This window comes from Phasianus colchicus, chromosome 1 (assembly GCF_987193195.1).
Source record: "Phasianus colchicus chromosome 1, bPhaCol1.hap1.1, whole genome shotgun sequence".
NCBI lineage: Eukaryota > Metazoa > Chordata > Aves > Galliformes > Phasianidae > Phasianus > Phasianus colchicus.
Window position 1 is genome coordinate 121,303,516 of NC_143436.1, and position 19,804 is coordinate 121,323,319.

The 19,804-nt window shown below is 39.2% G+C and overlaps 1 protein-coding gene across 6 annotated transcripts in view; it reads left to right on the forward strand.

The window, feature by feature from the left end:
• Positions 1-19,804, forward strand: part of MAP7D2 (MAP7 domain containing 2) — a 77,619-nt gene that overhangs the window by 29,262 nt on the left and 28,553 nt on the right. For all 6 annotated transcript variants that reach the window (XM_090124680.1, XM_090124686.1, XM_090124691.1 and 3 more), the window contains exons 2-3: positions 13,029-13,106; positions 16,126-16,289. In XM_090124680.1, coding sequence (XP_089980806.1) covers positions 13,029-13,106; positions 16,126-16,289 — 242 coding nt within the window. The remainder of the gene's footprint in view (positions 1-13,028; positions 13,107-16,125; positions 16,290-19,804) is intronic.

Consider the following 19,804-nt stretch of genomic DNA (forward strand, 5'->3'; position numbering starts at 1 on the left):
TCATTTCCTTTTAGAGGTTATTATGTTCCTTGCAAAAGATTTCTTTAAGCTCATTTATCATTCAGTTTGGAGCGAATTGTGCTGGTTTGATAAACTGCTAGGGCTAACAGTTTCTTATTCTGCTTTTTATGAAGAAGCAAAACAGAAATTCCACTCAAAATTATTCTTTCATTATCGTTGATCAGATTGTTGTCAGTTTCATGTCCTAACAGTGGATTAAGCACCTCTTTTATACAGCATCCCTGCCTGCCTTCCTTTAAGCCTGCCAGTTTAAAAGTGGCAGGAAATTAATTAGATGCTCTGAAGTATTAAGAAAAGAATGGTATTAGAGTTGGTGATTTGCTTCTGAAAGTTTATAATAAAACAAACAAAAAACAAGTGTGAGTAGGGACCATGAAGACAGAAAAACCCTTAGTGTGATGCAGTGTCCTTGCTCACTGAGTACACTCTATTTCTCAGAGCATGCAAATGAATGAGGGACTTGGATTATGGTTTTAAGTGCCTGGCTGCCATTTCAAGGTTTCTGTTGTCTGCATTAGTTTCAAAAGTAAATGAAGCAGAGAGAATCACGCTTATCTGTCCATCCCTCTGCCCTCTTATCAGTAATTACCTGTAAGCCATCAACCAAGATGTGACATAATTAATGATCTAAAGGGAGTTATATTCACAGAATCATTAGGATTGGAAAAGCCCTCTAAGACCGCCTAGTCCAACCACCAGCCCATCACACTGTGCTTACTAACCATGTCCCTCAGTGCCACATCCGCACATGGTTCTTGAACATCTCCAGGGACAGTGACTCTACCACTAAGGTAATAAGCATTTTTTGTTTTTGAACCAAACAAATAACTTTTCTTACTCTGTAGTGGCAGACCCACACAAGCATTTTACTGAAGAGTAAAATGTCCCTGCAGAGAGGTAGTCCTGGCATGAGATTGAAAACTGCATGCAATTCACTTCTGTACATCACTCAAAACTTCACTTTGGGCTGTGACCCTCACAAATAATGGCGTTAGTGAAAGTTACAAATTCTTACCCTGAAATATATTTTCCTCTTTTTAAGAATTGAAAGATCAGTAGAAGCACAATCCGTTCATCTCTCTTGTGTAGAAAAGTTTGATAGAAAACCTTACTTATTCTGCAGGCCAGGAGCTTCGTAGATAATCGTGGAATCATAGAATGGCCTGGGTTGAAAAGGACCACAATGATCATCCAGTTTCAACCTCCTGCTGTGTGCAGGGTCACCAACCACCAGACCAGGCTGTCCAGAGCCACATCCAGGGATGGGGCATCCACAACCTGCTTGGGTAACCTGTTCCAGTGTGTCACCACCCTCTGAGTGAAAAAACTTCCTCCTAATATCTAAACTAAACCTTCCCTGCCTCAGTTTAAAACCATTCCCCCTTGTCCTGTCACTATCAGCCCATGTAAACAGCCATTCCCCCTCCTGTTTATATGCTCCCTTCAAGTATTGGAAGGCCACAATGAAGTCTCCCCGGAGTCTTCTTTTCTCCAAGCTAAACAATCCCAGTTCCCTCAACCTTTCTTCATAGGAGAGGTGCTGCAGCCCTCTGATCATCTTAGTGGTCCTCCTCTGGGCCCGTTCCAAGAGTTCTGTGTCTTTCTTGTACTAGGGGCCCCAGGCTTGGATGCAGTACTGCAGATGCAGCCTCAAAAGAGCAGATAACGTGACTAGTGTTCTGAATTTACGTAAACAAATAAGAAGATTTAGAGTGGAAACTCAGTGAATAATCCTCTGAGAAATTACAGATTAAATGAAGATTTATCTGCTGTAGTGGTAATAAAGTAGATTAATCTTTTTAGCACCTTTTCAAGTGCAAATGATCAAATGAAATCAGTATTTAGGAACATAAGTTCACTTAACTTTTTCAAGGAATGCAGAAATTATCAGCCTCAGTTTTGTTAGTGCATCAGTTTGTCTGCATACTGCCTTGCAGTCTTGAAGATTATTCTTCCGATAATAATTCACTAGATCAAATGGCTTTAGGCTGGTTTAATGAAATGCAAACATTATCTGTCCATCAGAGTGGAGCAGGAAAGGTGGGTGAGACTGGATGTCTCTATGAAACGTATTGGTCTAAAACACCTATCAGAATGCAAGAAAATAGGGTTAAAGGAAGACATCTAATTGTAGAAGCTTCTCCTTCCTCTGAGGATTTGTTGTGCTTTTTCCTAGAATATGTCACTTTCATTGTGATATATCAGTGGCTGTTCTTCCTTTCCCTTAAATGAGTCCATGGTTAGTATTATTAGTGTGAAGCCCAGTAAAAGAAACATTTTAATTCCTGCTCCTAATCATGGTCAAGTCCATAGAGGATAAAGTTCACTTGGTAATATCCACTCTGGATTAATCAGCTTTGCTTGTTTTTTAAAGCTTTTGTGAAATCACAGGGGAAATGCATTTCCTTCATCAGAAATCCAGTTTTTTTTTTTCTTTTTTTTTTTTTCTGTGTGGAGTAGTAGGTAGCTTCAGCATGTACCAGCCTGGGGCATAGGAAAGTTGGAAGCCTTTTAGATTAGTAATCGATGGGAGCCCATGTTAGTAAGTCATCAGTGCTTTTTTACTTTGCTTTTGTTAAATGCTTTATGTTCATTTCACTCACCAAAAAGAATAGAAAGGAAATATTCTGAAGTCTTCTCCGCATCTTCAGTCATCACCAACTTAATGATGAAGAGTAGGGTTTTGTGAAAAATGCAGGTACTGTTAAAAAGTAAACTCCCTTGTCTAGAGAAAATAAAGTAGGTGTCTGTTGGGAATGGAGGCTGTATGGCCAACAGTGTTTTCTTAAGCACTGCTACAAGTCCAGTACATATTCTTGATTCTCTAGATATACCTTTTCTAAAACTCATAGCAAATTGCAAAGAACAAATCGCTCTGCTAGACTCAAGTAAATTAGACTGGAAACGAAATAAATATTAGCAGAATGATATTACAGAGTTGTCTCTATACACGTATCTGGATTCAATTGTTTAAGGTCAGTGATACGTTTTGCAAATTGCATTGTTTGATGAAGTCCTTCACCAAGCCCATGTGTTCTCTGTGTGGTTCCTTTATCCACAGATTGAAACACTGTTTTATTGTTTCTTCAATAGCTATCCCTTTTTAGATAACTTTTGTTTTTAAACATAATTTGTCAGTGTTTTTTTTCAATAATTATGTTTAATTTCTACTCACTGCTGGAGAAGAATGCCTTACAAGCTAACTGTAGGCTTCCTGTGTCACAGTTCTGTATAAGAACATGGACATTTAGGTTAATCAGAAGTTAGATTATAGTACTTTCCTTTTTCTCTCTAATCCCTACCATTGGGCCCATCTGCAAGCACTTGCTTTCCTGAGGGCGTCTGCTTTGCCCTTCCAGTCCTGCATGCAGAGACCATGCAGGAGGTTGCCTTGGCTCCTCAGGATGACCCTCAAAACACAATCCTTCTGACCCCCAGGTTGACCCACCTGAACCTGGAGATTTGCAACTACTCTGTACAGGTGCTGTTCCTTTTCATGTGAATGCAGCTCCGGCAGTGCAATATTGAGCTTTGGCAGGGCACTTGAATATCTTGATCCAGGCAATGTGACCAATTCTCCAGGCTGATGCCAAGGTGGGAAAATCATCTCCACTTCTCCAATATGAAGCAGGATGTTAGCAAAGAGCTCTGGCTCCTACAGTGGTGGACAGCAGGGGTGTCTGGCCAGCAGACAGAGACAGCCCCACTGCCAGGTGTTATAGGGGATATAACTCAGGCTGGTAGTATTTTGAGAGTGAACACACCAGCTCTTCCCAGCAGTATGCTGTACCTTACCTTACAGCAGTATGCTGTATGCTGTACTTTAGAAAAAGGCTTGTGTAGGGCTTGTGTGTGGGAACCACCTGTCTTCTCCAAATAAGCACCTTTGCAAATACTGGCTCCTGCACCCCTTGGTTGTAAATTGCAGCATTGGAAGTTGCTGTGAAGGTTTGAGTGAGAGCTGTCATTGTCAGAGGGGGAGAAAAAGAAATACAACCAAAAAAAAAAACAAACCACTGAAACAGCAGGAGTGGAGCTCCGGCTGCAGATAGGCTGCTTGTCCACCTGAGGGCTGTGTAGGACTTCTATGCCTGTAAGGACATAGCTAAAGCTCATGATATATAGCATGTCTGCCTTTCGTTTTTGCTGTCTTCATAGGCTTTAGTTATCATTGAGAGTGCAGCAGAGCAATGAAAGCTGTAATACAGTTAAAGAATAAGGTCATTTTTCAGTGCTGTATACCAGCAAAGCCAATTAGGTGGAGGAAGCTGATAGTTTTTATCTCACTCGCTGCTTAACAGATCAGTGTATTTCAGTGAAATCCTAGTTTTCACTGGGCTTTGGTTATTTAATGCCTAATCAAAAATATGTGCGATCAACAGATACTAATCTGTGAATGTGTAGCACAAGTCCAGAAGGAAATTTTTAGTGAGGAGTTGAAGTGTCCTGGACTACACTGAGGATGCAAAACTGTTGTTTTTAGTTTCAGTGAGTAATAATGAATATCTGTTTTTTTTTTAAAAAAAAAAACTGAGACGTTTTCCAAATTTTTGAAAAGAGATTGAATATTGCTGTGTATGTCCTTGAAATGCTGTTGTTCAGGTTGAAATCGCTGAGTTGGATAAAAAAAGAATTGTGTGTGATTCTACAGCATTTCTCCTAGATAACTGGAGCAAAATGACCATGACTCAAGGCTTACTGGCCTACGATGACAGTATTTCCTGCTGAGTCTGTAAGATTAAGTGAACTAGCCAAGCAGTATTTAAGGTATTTATAGATGCCCTTCCCAACAAAAGCATTTTTTCTTTAATCATAAAATCATTGCAATGGAAAAGACCACTAAGATCATTGAGTCCAACTATAAACCCACCACCACCATGCCCATTAACCATGTCTCTCAGTGCCACATCCACTCATTTCTCAAACACCTCCAGGGATGGTGACTCTGCCACCTCCCTGGGCAGCCTGTGCCACTGCCTCACCACTCTTTCTGAGAAGAAATTTTTCCTTATATCCAACCTGAACCTCCCGTGGTGCAACATAAGACCATTGCTTCTTGTCCTAAAGTTAGTGTTTATGGCAGTACGTGGGTGACAGGGCCTCTTTCAGGCTTGAACAGGATATGTGGCCACTCACTGGGCCTGATGATTTATTTCTACCAGGCCTGACAAAGTAGTTCTGCTGGAGTCAGTGAGACTGGACTGTGCAAGTGAACCAATGTGTGCAAGCTAAATGCATGTTAGGACAGTTGCTGATTTAAGAGAAATGCAGTAAGTGTATGGAAGGACAAAAAGCTTATATAGTGGGGGAAAAACACTGCAGCTATAATGTTCGTAACTTTGAGGTTTGGTTTGTTGTTTCAGTCTATTTCCAGCTGGTCAAAATTACTCCTTATTGAACCCTGCTTCTGTTTACTTTCAAAATGATAACTGTGAGTCAGAGGTACTATTTATTTTTTATTCTTCTTTTTATTTATTTATTTATTTATTTATTTTCTGTTACAGGATGCTTGATTTTCATTCAAGAAAGACTGATTTTTTTCCATTCGTCAGGTGCTGATATAGTAGCCCATGACCAGGCATAGAAGTTAGTTGCTAGTGGTTAATTGTTAGTGGCATAGGTTTGGTTGCTCAGGGCACGGGTTACAAAAGGCTGGCTTCATTTGGATATGGAGTTTGCGTAGTGTGAATCTGTTATCAAGGTAGAGCTAGGAATGCATAAATTCCTTTGGGATTATGCTCTTGTTTTGTTCTACTCCTCACCATAAGCTTGGTGAGTCTCTGAATGGGAAAAGGACTACATTATTATTTTTGGTTGATATTCCTAAAAGCTTTAATTATAGTGCCTTCTTGATGATAAGAAGAAGTGGTGGCTGGGTCAATTTTAAAGACTCTGATTTTTACACATCTCAAACAATTTAAATATGATAACCTTTTACACTGAAAATGTCTACATTTACTAGGAAAGAAATATATACTTCTTAAAATCAAGCTTTGTTTTTTTAAAAGCCTGCTTAAATTATTGTAAGATGAAAGTGTGAATGATTTTTAATACTTGTAATTCTAATTACATGTATAACTGTATAAAATCCTTTTCTTTAAGAATAAATATATCTGAAAATTATTCATAAGCTTAGACATAAATAAGAATCTTTAGGGTTTTTTTTGGTATTTTTTTGCTTTCCATCTCTTATCTAACTTTGCAAAATTCAGTATTTGTAGTCAACTCCCACATTTTTGTAAGAAATATCTTGATGCGAAGTACTGCATCTGTTGATGTTCCGCAAGAGATAAAGGTCTCAGTGGGAACAGGAGCAAAATGAAGACAGGTCCCCAGTTGCAGGGCTGTCTTCTAGCTAACCCCAGGGCTGTGATTAGTTTGATCAGTGACTGCTGGAGCTATAGCTGCTTTGAAGCTCACATTAGGGCACTCAGAAAAATTAGCTGAGGCTCTGGACATAATGTAGGAACGTTTTATTTTGTGTTCTGTATGGCACTATTAACAGTAGTTGCCTGTCTTCTAGCAGAGGAATGAATCCAATTAATTACTAATTGCTGTGTGAAAGATATACAATAAGCAAAAGGAGCCTCCTTTCTTTTTGTCTTCTTTCTCCTTCCTCTTTGCTAACCAAGCATCATGGAAAGTAAGCATAGAGAAAAGGAACACAATATGATTTATATGACAGAGAGAAGTTCTCTTTTATGCTTATTTACCAGCACTGAATGTCTTTACATGGGCTTTATTTTGCAGCGTATGAAAATCCACTGGGCATTAGTTTGTAGGTTTTCAAGTGTGCTACAAAGGTGAACTTCTCAGAGAAATGACACAGCTTCTGTGAGGGCTTGAGAATGGTTCTTTACTCGACCTTTGTGTAAAGAAGTCCTGCAAGCATTTTCAAACTAACTGCATTCAGACGGTAAATAGTTCTGGAAGGGAGTTGGTGTGTTTGAGTATTGTCAAGATCTGGTGTTAAAAATCTGTGCTAATGAATAATATTTCCAAAAACAAATGTAAGATTAAAATGTTTATATTTATTTGAATAAAATTATTGTCATGCATAGTATCCATTCATGTGTATACAGACTTCTAGAGAGAATTTTTCAGCTGTTGTAAGGTTGAAGGGTTAATTAGGATCTGCATTGACAGAATTAGGATCTACACTGTCAGAGGTAGGAATACATTGTATTTGAAGAAACTGATTCACTTAGAAATTGTGTTTTTGTCTTCATAAACATGATACAAGATTTTTTTTTTTTCATCTTCATTTTCTTCAGGAAAAAAAAAAACCACAAAATCAAACAACCATGTTTAGGCTCTGTGGTTGAACTTCCACTATTCATCCCCTTTTGGGTGCACTTTTTCTAACCACCAGTAGTGGTGAGTTGAAGGGACAGGTCTAATGCAGTCTTGAAAGACACAGCTATGAAGATTTGTGTGCACTATATCCTGGTGAAGGGGGCTGGTAAGTTCAGCCTGAAAGTCCTGACTCCCTCCTGCCTGAGAGAGTGGCTGCCAAAGCACTTAAATGAAATGGCAACATGGAACACACATCAACGCAGTGCAGCTGCTTTGTATGGGCTTGCTGCGTCTGAAGCTAACAAAGATCTGTTCAGTGATCATTAATGACCCCATAAATGACAAAAATTCTGCTAGTGTATATTATCTGCTCTCTGAGTGACCTGTGAGACATATCTGCTATGTCTGCATGATACTGGAGTCTGCCTGGGGCCCTGTTATGGCTAGGTACAGCTTATACACAGGCCATGCTGTCCCAGGGAGCTGATAAGGTGTTTGTGGGTTATATTTTCGTACTGTTATCTTTGTGTTAGTATGGTATACATCCTAATGCAAAGGAAAACCTTGAACATTTAGAGTGGGGATCAGGAACATGAAGCATCTTGTGACACGCCGTGTCACAGTTGTTTAACTGGAGTGTGCAGATCCCTGGCAGGTTCTCTCTGATACCTGCCAGGTCATGTCTTATACAATTAGCCCTGGGTGTCTGAAATGCCACTGTGCTTGGCAACTGAGTCTGCCCTTAATGACTTTGTCCACTTAACATCTTTATAATAACAAATAACTTTCCTGTTATGTCTGACATAATAGAAAATATCTTTTTTCTAGTCATATTTAAAGTCTGTACTGACAAACCTAGCAATAAATTTAACTAGCTGCAACTGAAAAATTCTGTTTCTTTGTAGGTTTTTTTTTTTTTTTTTGAGAGAGAGAGAGCAATGCAATAAGTAGCTTCTTAAATTAAACTTGATAAAAGGCAGTTATCAAAAAAGAGGAAGCTCTACAGGATTTTATTGACATACCTATAAGGCTCATCAGACATTTTCTATAGACTCTACCTGAAAGCCTCTCAGCAATATCCTATAAGTAAATTCAGAAAAAAATGCTTTTTCTTGATAGAAATAGTCCTCCGTGACCCCAGTCATATGCTATATTATACCTTTGTCTCCCTGCAAAGCATAGTCAGTCACCATGAAATTGAAGAATATGGTTCTTCATTCGTATTGGAAAGCAGCAGCAGGTAGAAAAGCATGTTCTTTGTTATTTCGAAGAACAGTCTTGAAGGAGGAAAAGCAGATTCCAAGGAGTAAAACCTTGATTCTAACAACTGAGATAATATAATTTGAAACAATGGGAATTGCCAGCAGCAGAGTGGGTGGTAAGTGCAGTGGGACATCTGTCTGGCCTGCTTGGCAGACCTGCCCCCCACATTGCTATCAAGGCCACCTCCATCCTGGTGAGTGCCTATTCTGTGAGCGTTCAGCTGTACTGCCTCCCTGAACACCATCAATGATACAGAAGAAAAATGCTTTCCCTCTGACAGAAGTGCATTTGAACCAGGAGTTTCCAATACATCAATGTCATTTTAGGTGATGTGTGCAGTGGCAAAGGTCTTGCTGTGTAGAATGGACAAAGGTCTAATGGCTTTGAAGAGACTATGTCAAGTGGCCAAAGTTCTAAATATGTTACGTAAAGCTGGCCTTGGGTCTCCACTTAACTTCTTCATTGAGATGTCTGCTACCAAAGGCTTGAGTATCTCCTGTATATAAACATGTAACTAAATACCGTGGGATATTATAGAGTACAGAAGACTACACAGGTTTAAAAACGAAGTAAGAAAATCTATGAATAGGAGCCATAGCTGTTGGCTGCTGCTCCAGTGCAAATTTCAGAAGAGGAAGTGTCTAGGCATCTGGTTCATCCTACTGAAACATACTCTCAGCTTCTAACAACCTGACTGTCCTGCTTGAGTACTTGTATTCTCAACCAGTAGCAGGGGATGGGTTTCAAAAGGCAAAGCTTGCCTTGTGCCTTATCAGAACACAAGAATCTTCCTTTCTGTCTTTAACGATAGCCAAGAAGTTTATGCAATGGTATATAATGTGTAATATGTGTACATATTCTGGCACTGTTTCATCTGTCTAAATAGATATACGTTGCCCATCAAAAAGAGTTGAAACTGATTAACATGTCAGTTTTTAGTTCTGAGTATTTATTTCGAAGTAACGAAGTGTTGAAATAGTCTTTCAGCATTAGATGACAGGCTGCTGCTGCAAGGCTGCTGACGTTTTAACTGGTTTTAAGTTACGATCTTCTTTAGAAATGCTTGCTGTAACAAAGTCTCTTCAGTCAAAAATGAGGCACAGCCTTGAGAAGTTAGCCCAGTGGTCAGATGCAATCTAACTGTCAGACAGCAGCCTTTGAGAATGGGGAGTTCCTGAAGAAGGGGATTTTTGCAGAGTGGAGCTGAGAAATAAAATATAAGTAGCAGCAACTTACTTGGAGAAGGGAGAAAAGAGCAACTCCTTACTGTAAAATCTTTGTTGTTCTTAATTGGGCATTTTCCATATTTTGCAAGACTGGGGGTAAAGGAAGAATTTTCTGCTAGTGATTCTTCGTATTCATTATTCTGGTTGGCATATATTTATGTGTCTTAAATGTTGTGCTGATTGTTACACACCTTTTAAACTGCTTTAGTTAAATACAAGGAAAGCTCAGGATAAAGCTGAACGCGCAAAATATTAACCTGAGGTCACTTCCTACATCACAGTGAAAGTGTTTTTGCTGTGTGGTTTTGTTTTTTCATTTAAACCTTGTTCTGCCCTCTGCCGGTAGTTCGTGTTATGAAACAAAGAGGGTGTAATGTTATTGTAATTGTAGAGCTGTCTGTGCTAGCTTGCTGCTTGTAGTCTGTTTTACAAAACAGAACTTGCATTCCTATCATTAATCAAATTTCTCATTGCAAATAGCTGGTGTACCCATTACACTTATAATGTATATTGCGTGAAGGCATGTATTAAACAAATTGAAGCCTTAAAAATCATGCTAGAATAGAAGTTACTACCCAGGGAATATTATTCCAGCCTTCAAAGCTCTAAGATGTCTGTGCTATTTTAATGCTACCCTTGCTGCATGCGTATGCAGTTGTGATGTCTGTGCTTCAATAGATTACATGCTGTTTTCCTCCACGCAGTTCATTTCTGCATTGGTGAGTTGTACATTTAATGAACAGTCATCCCATGTATTTTGTTGTTTCCTCTGTGACATAGGCAAATGTGGAGTGCTCTTCTCCAGGGCAGCCTTCAAATTATTTTCTTTCTTCTTCTAAACACTTTCCGGTTTCAGAAGGAAATGAAGCAGGAACCATAAACTGCAATTCCTTTGTTAGGAACTTGGTTAACCCCTTGAGGAAGTTCATTCTATGTACTGCCTAAGCCAAGGGACCTAAAAAGAAAAAATACATAATAATATGTATGGAAGGAAGCAAAACAAGGAATGTACAGACTGTTTTAATTCTTATACATCCTCATTTCTTAAGCATCTGGCAGTACAACCTTGACAGTCTTTTAATATTGCTGGTGGGACTGAGATATCTGTAGTCTTGAGGAAGCCAACCTAGAAAATTGGAAGTTTCATCCCATGTCAGCTTGGGATAGCTGTGGCAGTTGTGACAAGGCCAGAGCTTTTAGATCCACTTCTACCCACTTGCATTCATAAAGCAAACATGATAGAGATAAATTGCTGTAATTTTATTGGCAATTGTAACAGGACATAATTTCATCTGTAGATTTCATAGGTATTTGCTGGAAGCAGGAGGGCGGTGAAAGTCAGCACGTTGTGTTTTATGAACACGAACCAGAGACTCCTCCAATCCCTCCAGTTTACTGCCATCCAGGTTTCCATTCTTCAGGTGCCACTTCTCAACCACTCCCCTTCACTCATAAGAGCCCATGAGTTCCTGCCTCTGCTTGTCTCCTTCCCTCTGTGCTTGCTCTCAAGTCCAATCTTCTTTCCTTGGACTCTTCCAGATTTGCTTTCATATCTGCTGCTTCTAGTCTAAATTGTAGTTTTCAAGCTGTTTTTAGTTTCAGATCTTCAAATAATTTTCCATTAATTGGAACTGTAATTTAACCATGCTGACAACAGGCTTCTTCTTTTTAGACACTTAACTGCAGGCCCTTCCTAGTAGTTATAACCCCCTGTCACATTTGCTGTACTCAGTGTTTCAGAGAGTGCTGCTCTCACTGCTTGTCAAATCTGACTATTAATGGCAGCCAAGTGAACAAACAAATGGACTAGTTTGGAAGTAGGATGAGTCTTCGGTCATAAGTAGATACTGATCTGACCCACACATTCCTGGTGTAACTACCCAGCTGGCAGTTGGAATCGCCATTTGCCAGGGACCTGGCTGCCTTTGGGCAGTTGCTGTGTGTGTGAGCATTGGCACTTTTCCCTAGCCATAAGAAGCCACTGAGGCTGGTTTTCAAACTTGCTGCACAGCATTTCCCTTTACAGAAAAGTCCTCACTCTGTACAAACTTTGCTTCCGTGGGCAGAATGCCCCCTGACCCCAGAAGTGTAATTTTTGGGAAGGAGAATTGCGGTTACAATCCAAATCAGTTTTCCATCTTATTTATCTGGAAAAAAAAAAAAAGAGCAAGTGCAGTTCTTTGCAAAATGGGAAGGGATTCCATTATATGAAAACTGAGCAGAGAACCCAAATGATGATGGCGAAGGATATAAACTGCTGTGAAACCCTCTGCTTGTCTGCACTACGGCCCTATTAAGACCCCGGGAGATCCTGGAAGTAAAGAGAGAAACGAGGGCACTGGAGGCCTTGTTGTTGGAAGGATGCAGTCAGCTAGCTGCTCTCTCAAGTCAGTGGCTAAGGCTTGTCCAGAAAGCAGGGCCTGGAGAACTTGTGTTTGGTGTTTGGGATGGAGGAGTCTGTGAAGACCCAGCCATCGGCTCTTTGCAGGGTGCAAAGGCAGGTGGCTCCCAGCCCCATGTGTCATGCTCTGACTGCCGGGCCAAATCATGCTGTTCGTTGGATTGGGCCTTGCTCGATGTCTGGCTATAAGACAAAGCAACCTCCTCCCAGGTGAGTAACGTGCTTGTAGGTACCGACTGGAGGAGGAAACTGTTTCCTACCTGGAAAAGGAAGCAGGAGGAGGGCTGCTGTCTCCCTAGCCTCATCCTGCAGTAATTACTGCTTGTTGCAGTGAGCTGGTGCTGGTGGTTTCCTGTGGGCTGGGAGGCTGCAAATACGACAGCTGGGACTCCACACAGCATTAAGCTATGAGAGGACTACATACTGCTTCTACTGCTTTCCTGAACTGCCTTTTTTTTTTGTTAGCCAAAAACTTGGCTAAACTTGATAGCCAAAATCTCACTTTTGAGGTTACTAACGAAGTGGAAGGGACACTGATTGCATCTTTCTGATGTTTCCCAAGAAACATACAAACTTTAAAACGAGCACTAAGAGCTTGCTTGGTCACTCTGAGAAGAGTCGGGTACTTAGGCCAGTGAGCTGTGTTTGGACTTCAGCAGTAGGTAAGAGATTGTTAACCCATCCGCCTCCACCAAGTGCAATGTCATTTCTGTTGTCTGAGCTGTTACATGAGCTAGATTCAATTTTCAGGAAGCAGAGAGTTCTTTGGGATGCTTCTTTGGTTTTACTAACACTTGTTTTTCTTCTCTTTCTCATTTCAGCCATTGATGGATTTCTAAAAACTGATGAAAGACAAAGACTAGCAAAAGAACGAAGAGAAGAAAGAGAGAAATATCTTGGTAAGATGGTGGGAGTTGTCGGTATTATTTATGTATATATGCTAATAGACTTAAGTTACGTGACGTTTCTTCTGTTCTGAGTTTTAAAAACTGTTGTTTAGTCTATTACTAGTCTTTATGACTTATATTACTTCTTTAAAACTAATTGATACCTTCTTTAATTTCCATTCAAGTATTTTATATTTTGTAGTGATTAATTGACTTTCTTCTATGATACCTGTACTTTTGAATGTAGGCTAATGTGCTGACTGTTAGGATTTGTATTTGTAAAACAAACAAACAAAAAACCTGAAATAAGCCTTGAATAACATTTATGTTAATATGTAGGATTATTTGGTAAAACAGCCTTAATTTTAGCATGTTAAGTTTTAGTGCTATTAAAATATACCACGGAGCCGTTAAGTCCCGCATAAAGTGGATTATTTTTTAAAGTTTTATAACAATCTTTGTTCAAGGGAATACAAAAAAAAATCAATTCATCAATTCATTTCCTGAACAATACAAGCATTGATTGCAGAGTTTTTATAATGATCAGTTGTTTTTAGTCTACTAACATCTCCAAGGAAATGCTGGGGAAATTTTGCAAGGCAGAGAAATGAACTGCTCAACCTTTTTTTTTTTTTTTTTTTTCCCCCATTAAATGTTGTGTATATCTATAAAGTTAAAAGAATATGTTTTAACAGTTATGCTTATTTTTTTCATTGCAGTATGCAGACAGACCAGTAGCCCTGTTCCTTATGGTTACCTGACAATACTTATTAAAAGTGTTTGTCATTATTTTAGGATTTTGTAAAATTATGAAGTTGCTATAAAAATAAATTGCTATTTATTTTGAGTCAGTGTTAACTGAAACAGTGTGGACACATGGAAAGAATCATAAGAAAATACTGTTTTCCTTGCAATAAATAAACTGTTGACCATATCTTGACAAAACCTGAGGCCTGAAATGTGATGTTTTTTAGTGCAGTGAGCTTGGTGAGCAAGATTTCTTTCTGTAGTTCATGTGGAAATCTGCTTAGTGGGGATTAAAATTTTTAGTAGTTAATCTCCCCAGAAATTCTGTCCGTATGGGGCATGCACCAGCCTTAGTTTTATCTCCTATAGCTATATTCAGTCTAGACTACCTTTCCTGTCATTTTGATTATCCCTTCTTTGCTGGCTCCTGAGAAAGTGACGTGGTGAGTGGAAAGGATTTGGATTAAAGGGGAAAAGAGGAGGTGGGAGGAAAACTGAAAGCTGGACAATCTGGGGAGTGGCTAACCCAGGTGGTCTGAAAGTTGTTGGTTGCAGTTCTTGTCTCCAGACACTGTATATGCCTTCTGAGAACATACTTTGTTAGAATTAAAACCCCTTCAAGAGTCAAGACCTTTGGATTTTGGCCTTAGTAGCTATTTGTCTATGTCAGATTCATTAAAGAAGTTCAGAAAAAAAGCAGTGAGTTGTCCAGAAGGACAAATATTTACGCACCCAGCAGGTATTTTTGCAGCGATATAGAATCATCTCCTCACCAAAGCCAAATTCATTAACCAATGGCTTAGTATTCCTAAATCAAGACACAAGAATTGTGTTTATGTCTTGATGTCAGAATGGTTTAATTCTCTGTCCGGAGTCAGTCCTGGGTTTCACCTACTTGTTCAAAAGGTAACTAGTACAGTCTCCGGACAGCTCACTCTATTTTTTGTCTTTTATCAACTCCCACATGCAATTTTCACCTGTTCTACCTGACATGGCTAGTAGTCATCAACAATTAGGGACTTGTCTCTCCTCTTCCACTGTATCTGAGGTAACTATCTATTGACAAGTCCAATTTATTCTGGGAAGTCCAGACTTGCCTACAGCACTAACATGCCTTTCATATCCCCCTTTCCTGAGGTAGACATGAAATAGGCAAAGGGGAAGACACCATCAACCATGCTACTGGCAAGAGTAAGGCAGGTGGTGTTCTGTAAAGCAGGTTGGACATGAGAAAGTATCTTACAAGGATCTGGTAATCAAAGGGGAAGAAATGTGGCTACTGGGAAAGGACTGTCTCTGCTAGGGGTTCTCTGGCTTAGGAACAGAGGGAGGCTGGAAGGGACTGAAGGTTGCAGCTGTAGATAAAGAGCCCAAGGGCAAGGAGCTGGGGGAAGAAAGCTGATCTGTGAAGAGGAAATTGAGATAGCTGAGCAAGAGCCTAGGATTGATGGAAAAAAGCTGAAAGAGAGGACACTCGCAGGGAGGTAATTTGCTGAAGAAGAGAAACAGCAACTGGAAGACTAAACTGGGGCGTAACAGGTGAGCAGAATGACAGATCTGCTCTTGTATAACCCATGCTAATTCTGATTTTCCCTAACTTTTAAGTTCTTAGCTCATCAGCTGTGTTAACATTCACTGTTTCATACTGGCTATATATATGTTGGTATGATATTACAGGCTTGTGTGTATGTAAGTATGCTTACTGACCTATTTTGTGCCTTTTTATGGAATGCATTTGAAAGAGAAATAGATCTTTTTTCACGATTTGTCAAATTAACTTCTGCTACTTATCTTCTTGATGTAAACCTGAAGCAACAGTCCTGCACGTAATGCTGCAGTCTGAATTTCTGTAACAACAAGGTAATGACTCGACAAAAATTATGACTCCATTTGGGATAAGTAATAGAGAAACTCTCCATAATATTATTTTTTTAATGCCTGGAAGATGTAACAGCATCAAATTACAGGATTATATATTTCCAAAGCCTTGTGGGGAATAAACCTGATACATATTTCTTGTATTTATTTTGAAGGCAGCCCTGTGAAGAGAATCATAGTTTTAAAGAAATTCCAACAGCTTTTGCTTGTCAAGAAATTCCAAAGGCTTTTGTGAATCAGCATATGTAGATAATTAAAACCTAGTGAGTACATTTGTTAGGTCTGAAAAAAGAATTTGCCTTTAAAGCTACGGAGGGATTATATATCTGTATCTATATATCTATATATCTGCATCTATATATATCTCTCTCTCTCTCTCTGAAACACACCTTTTTCTCTGCCTAAGCTGCTAGGGAACAGCAGATACTAGAGAAAGAGAGAAGAGCAAAACTTCAATATGAAAAGCAAGTGGAGGAACGATGGAGAAGACTGGAGGAACAGAGGCAGAGGGAGGAGCAGAAGAGAGCAGCTGTTGAAGAAAAGCGGAGACAAAAGCTTAAAGAGGAGGAGGTAAGGTCCACTGGGAGTCATGGAAGAGCAACTGTGTCTGTTAGCATTACTTAGCTGAATATCGATGTGTGCTGCAGGTGTTTCTTTCTTTGACCTAGGGACATATGGGCATTACTTTGGGAGCTACATTCACATCACAACTATAAATACTCCACGACTGCTTGTACCTCAGAAACATTTTTCAAAGCTTTTTTTGTCTCCTATTTTTTTGTCTGGTCTCACAAAACAATCACGTACTTATACTAACATATCTGGGACTCCAACTGTCACATGATAAAGCAACAGCATCCCAAAAGATAGCTTACAGATCAGCTTTTTCATAAACTGGCAAGATTTTTCTTGCTGATTTGTTTACACTGTCTGTGAACCTGAAGTGATATTTAGGAAATTATATTTCTTCCTTGGTAACATAAAATCAGAAATTCTTTCTTAAAGCAGTGAAGAACCTAGTCTTGATTTAAACTTGTCATGCAGAACAGAATTTATACAGAATTGAACCTTTTTTCTACTCTCTTTACTGAGATATAAAGTTCTTTTTTTCTCTAATGAGTTCAATTTCTGATGCAGATTTCTGAACCCAGTACATGTGTGTGTTTCTCCGGCATGACATGCAGCACTGCTACTGCAACTAATTAAGAATTAATGATTTTTGAGAAAGGGGACAGTGGTTTAGAGAGGGAAAAAAAAAAAACAACAAGAGAATATATTTCTTTATCTTCTATATGAAAAGGTTATAGAAATCTGTAGTTATTAATTCCTTTCTTCTCCCACGTTTATCAAAATATCTTTGCAGAAGAAATGAAACTTTTCCACATGGGATCAGAATAGCATACTTGCCTGCTTTTTTCCTTATGTTTGATTTTTTTCACTGCTTTACTGAAACCTGAAAAGAAAATTGTATCCTGCCATCCCTCTTTCAACTGTAACATAATGCTTGTGGCTTCTGCATAATTGCTGAGAATTCATTTTTAAATGTTTTGTCATGTGGATCACTTCAAATTTCAAGAAGAATGACAGAAACAGGAACAAAGGCTTAGGAGACCTATCTTCTGTGGTAACATCATTGACCAAGTGTTCTCTTTCCCCAATACTTCCAGCTGTGATAACCTTTTGCAGCTAAGCAAAATTGATCTTCTTTATGGGAGATGCAGGGGGTAGTGGCTAATGCAAACACTTCAAAATCCACGTACTCAGAAGTTGCACTGGAGGCAGGCAGGATAGGGGAAAGCTGTAGGCAAAATGAGCCACTTACCTGCTTTGCCTGCCTGCATGACTTTTGCTGGAGCAGTCAGGGTGGGGGTTGTCAAACTGAAGCGAAGCTGTTCCAGGTCAGACCAAGGATCTCTTCACTGGGGTACCCCATCTCATGTAATAGACTTTCCTGCATTTGCCCAGAGATGAATGTAGGAAGGAGGAGTTAAGGAAGGTGATGAATTTACAGCCCTAGAGGCATTTCAAGTTTCTCATTACTCATGAGTCATTTTGGACATTTGAGGTTGTCTTTACTGGAAGAGCCTTGAGCTCATATTTCCCACCCTTGTGGGGGATGCACCCTGGCCAGTGAGCTGATATATTACAGCGTGTGCTCAGCGTTTCTCCCTTCAAGACTGGTATACACTGGGTGGGGACTGGAGCACTGGTTTTTACCTTGTGTATAAAGTGTCTGAGGTGCCACGTAGATTTTCTTCCTTGCTGCAAATCTGCCTTATTGGTTGGCCTTTAGGTCTTTCTTAGGTCTTTTTCTTTTTATCTTGCTTTTTAACACAACAGATGGCAGTGCGTAATTTTGACAGGCACAGTTTGTATAAATCTCACTCTAAAAAATATTGTTGTGTGTAGGAATTTGGGAGGCAAATGGCTATTAAACCATGGGGAATTGTTTGCTTCCTATGTTGCTGCCTTCTCTGTTTGGGTTTTTTGCGTACAAAGGACTTCTCAGAGACGAAGCGACCAAAATTTATTTTGCTTGCTTTTCCTGCTCCCCTGCCAGGGAAGATGTGGTTATTTTAAAGCCTGTATTAATGGGAATGGAGATATTCTGACAGAGTTGTTCTCCAGGGCAGCTGGAGCTTCTAGTGGAGTATGATGGAAGTGTTTGCCACTCCTTGGGCAGAAACTGAACAAATGTGTCAGAAAATCATCCTTGCACTGTCTACATTGACTGCACCTTTCATATCAGGGAAAGTCTTCTGTAACAGTGCCCTTCCTTCCATAGAATGGTGTAGTGTCAGTTATTTACTTATCAGATTATAATGTATGGGATTAATAAATGTCTTCCAAATTTTTGTATTCATTTATGTAATGAGTGACATTCAGTTATGCAACTAATAGAGAAATGTTGCTGCGAACTGGTTGGGACTTCTATGCAAAAGCAATCTATTGATTGCTATGCAGTGGGCACAAGAAGCATTAAGTTCTCTTCCTAATAATGAGCATCCTCTCTTCTGATCTTTGCTCCCCTTCTTCTATAACTGCTGCCCCAGCTCCCCATGTGCAGTAACAGAGCTCTCATTTGTCCTATTTGTTTTCCTTTGATGCACCCACTCTTTTTCCATATAAATTTTATATACAACCATAATCTTAAATTGCTGGGAGTATGAATAAATTATATTCAGAAGAGGTAGTTAAATGCTTTACAAATTTTGAAAGCCATTCTTTAAATAGAAAATAACAGTTCTTCTGTTGTTAGGTGGAAGAGGCACTCTAATAAAAGTGAGGCCAACTGATAGTATCAGGAAACAGCTACTTACATACAGTGCTGATGAATACATAAAGCAAAGAGGAAGAATTTTTCCTCTCTGATCTTACATGTGGCTCTGTTAGTGTTTGTGTTCTAAGTATAAGGGAGATTGTTTTAGAATTGTTTGCACAAATTATTTTGACTCAGAGTATTTGTAAAATATATTTTTTTTGTTTTCACATCTATGTTATATCTTACATAGACAAAAGGGAAGTACTTCAGTGAAATTATTTGTATGCTCACAGTTAATTTTTGCTTTTACTTTTAAAACTCAGGCAGTCCAAATGTTTGTTCTGTTGTTTAGTCTGAGGAAAATGTGCATGAATTACTATGGAATTTGGAAAGTAACGTTTACTTCAGACACTAGCAGTAGATGGCTCTCTTTTTATGGTGTTACTCATTCTTAATTTAACCTACATGCAAAGCTTGTCCAGTACATTTTTTTAAGGAAGTTAATTGTGTTTCCAGTGCAGACATTTTTCTGTCTATAGCAGTTGCAGTTCCTAAAGAAGTCAGATAGTTTGGATATGTCTTTAATGAGGTAATGTGCCTATACCATAGGAGGGTTTCTGCAATCTTTGCTAGTGAAGAAAAGCTTTGTCTTGCTGTTCGGTTTTTGTCATAATTGAAAATTATTGGCATGTGCATTCTTTATGCTGTGCTTCTATGCATCCCTGTTATTTTCTTTCTAGTTCTAAAATTCAGGTTTGTGCTCATTTAAAATGCTTTTTAAACAGCTTTTTAATAACCCTTTGTGCAAAGGGTTTTCATATTG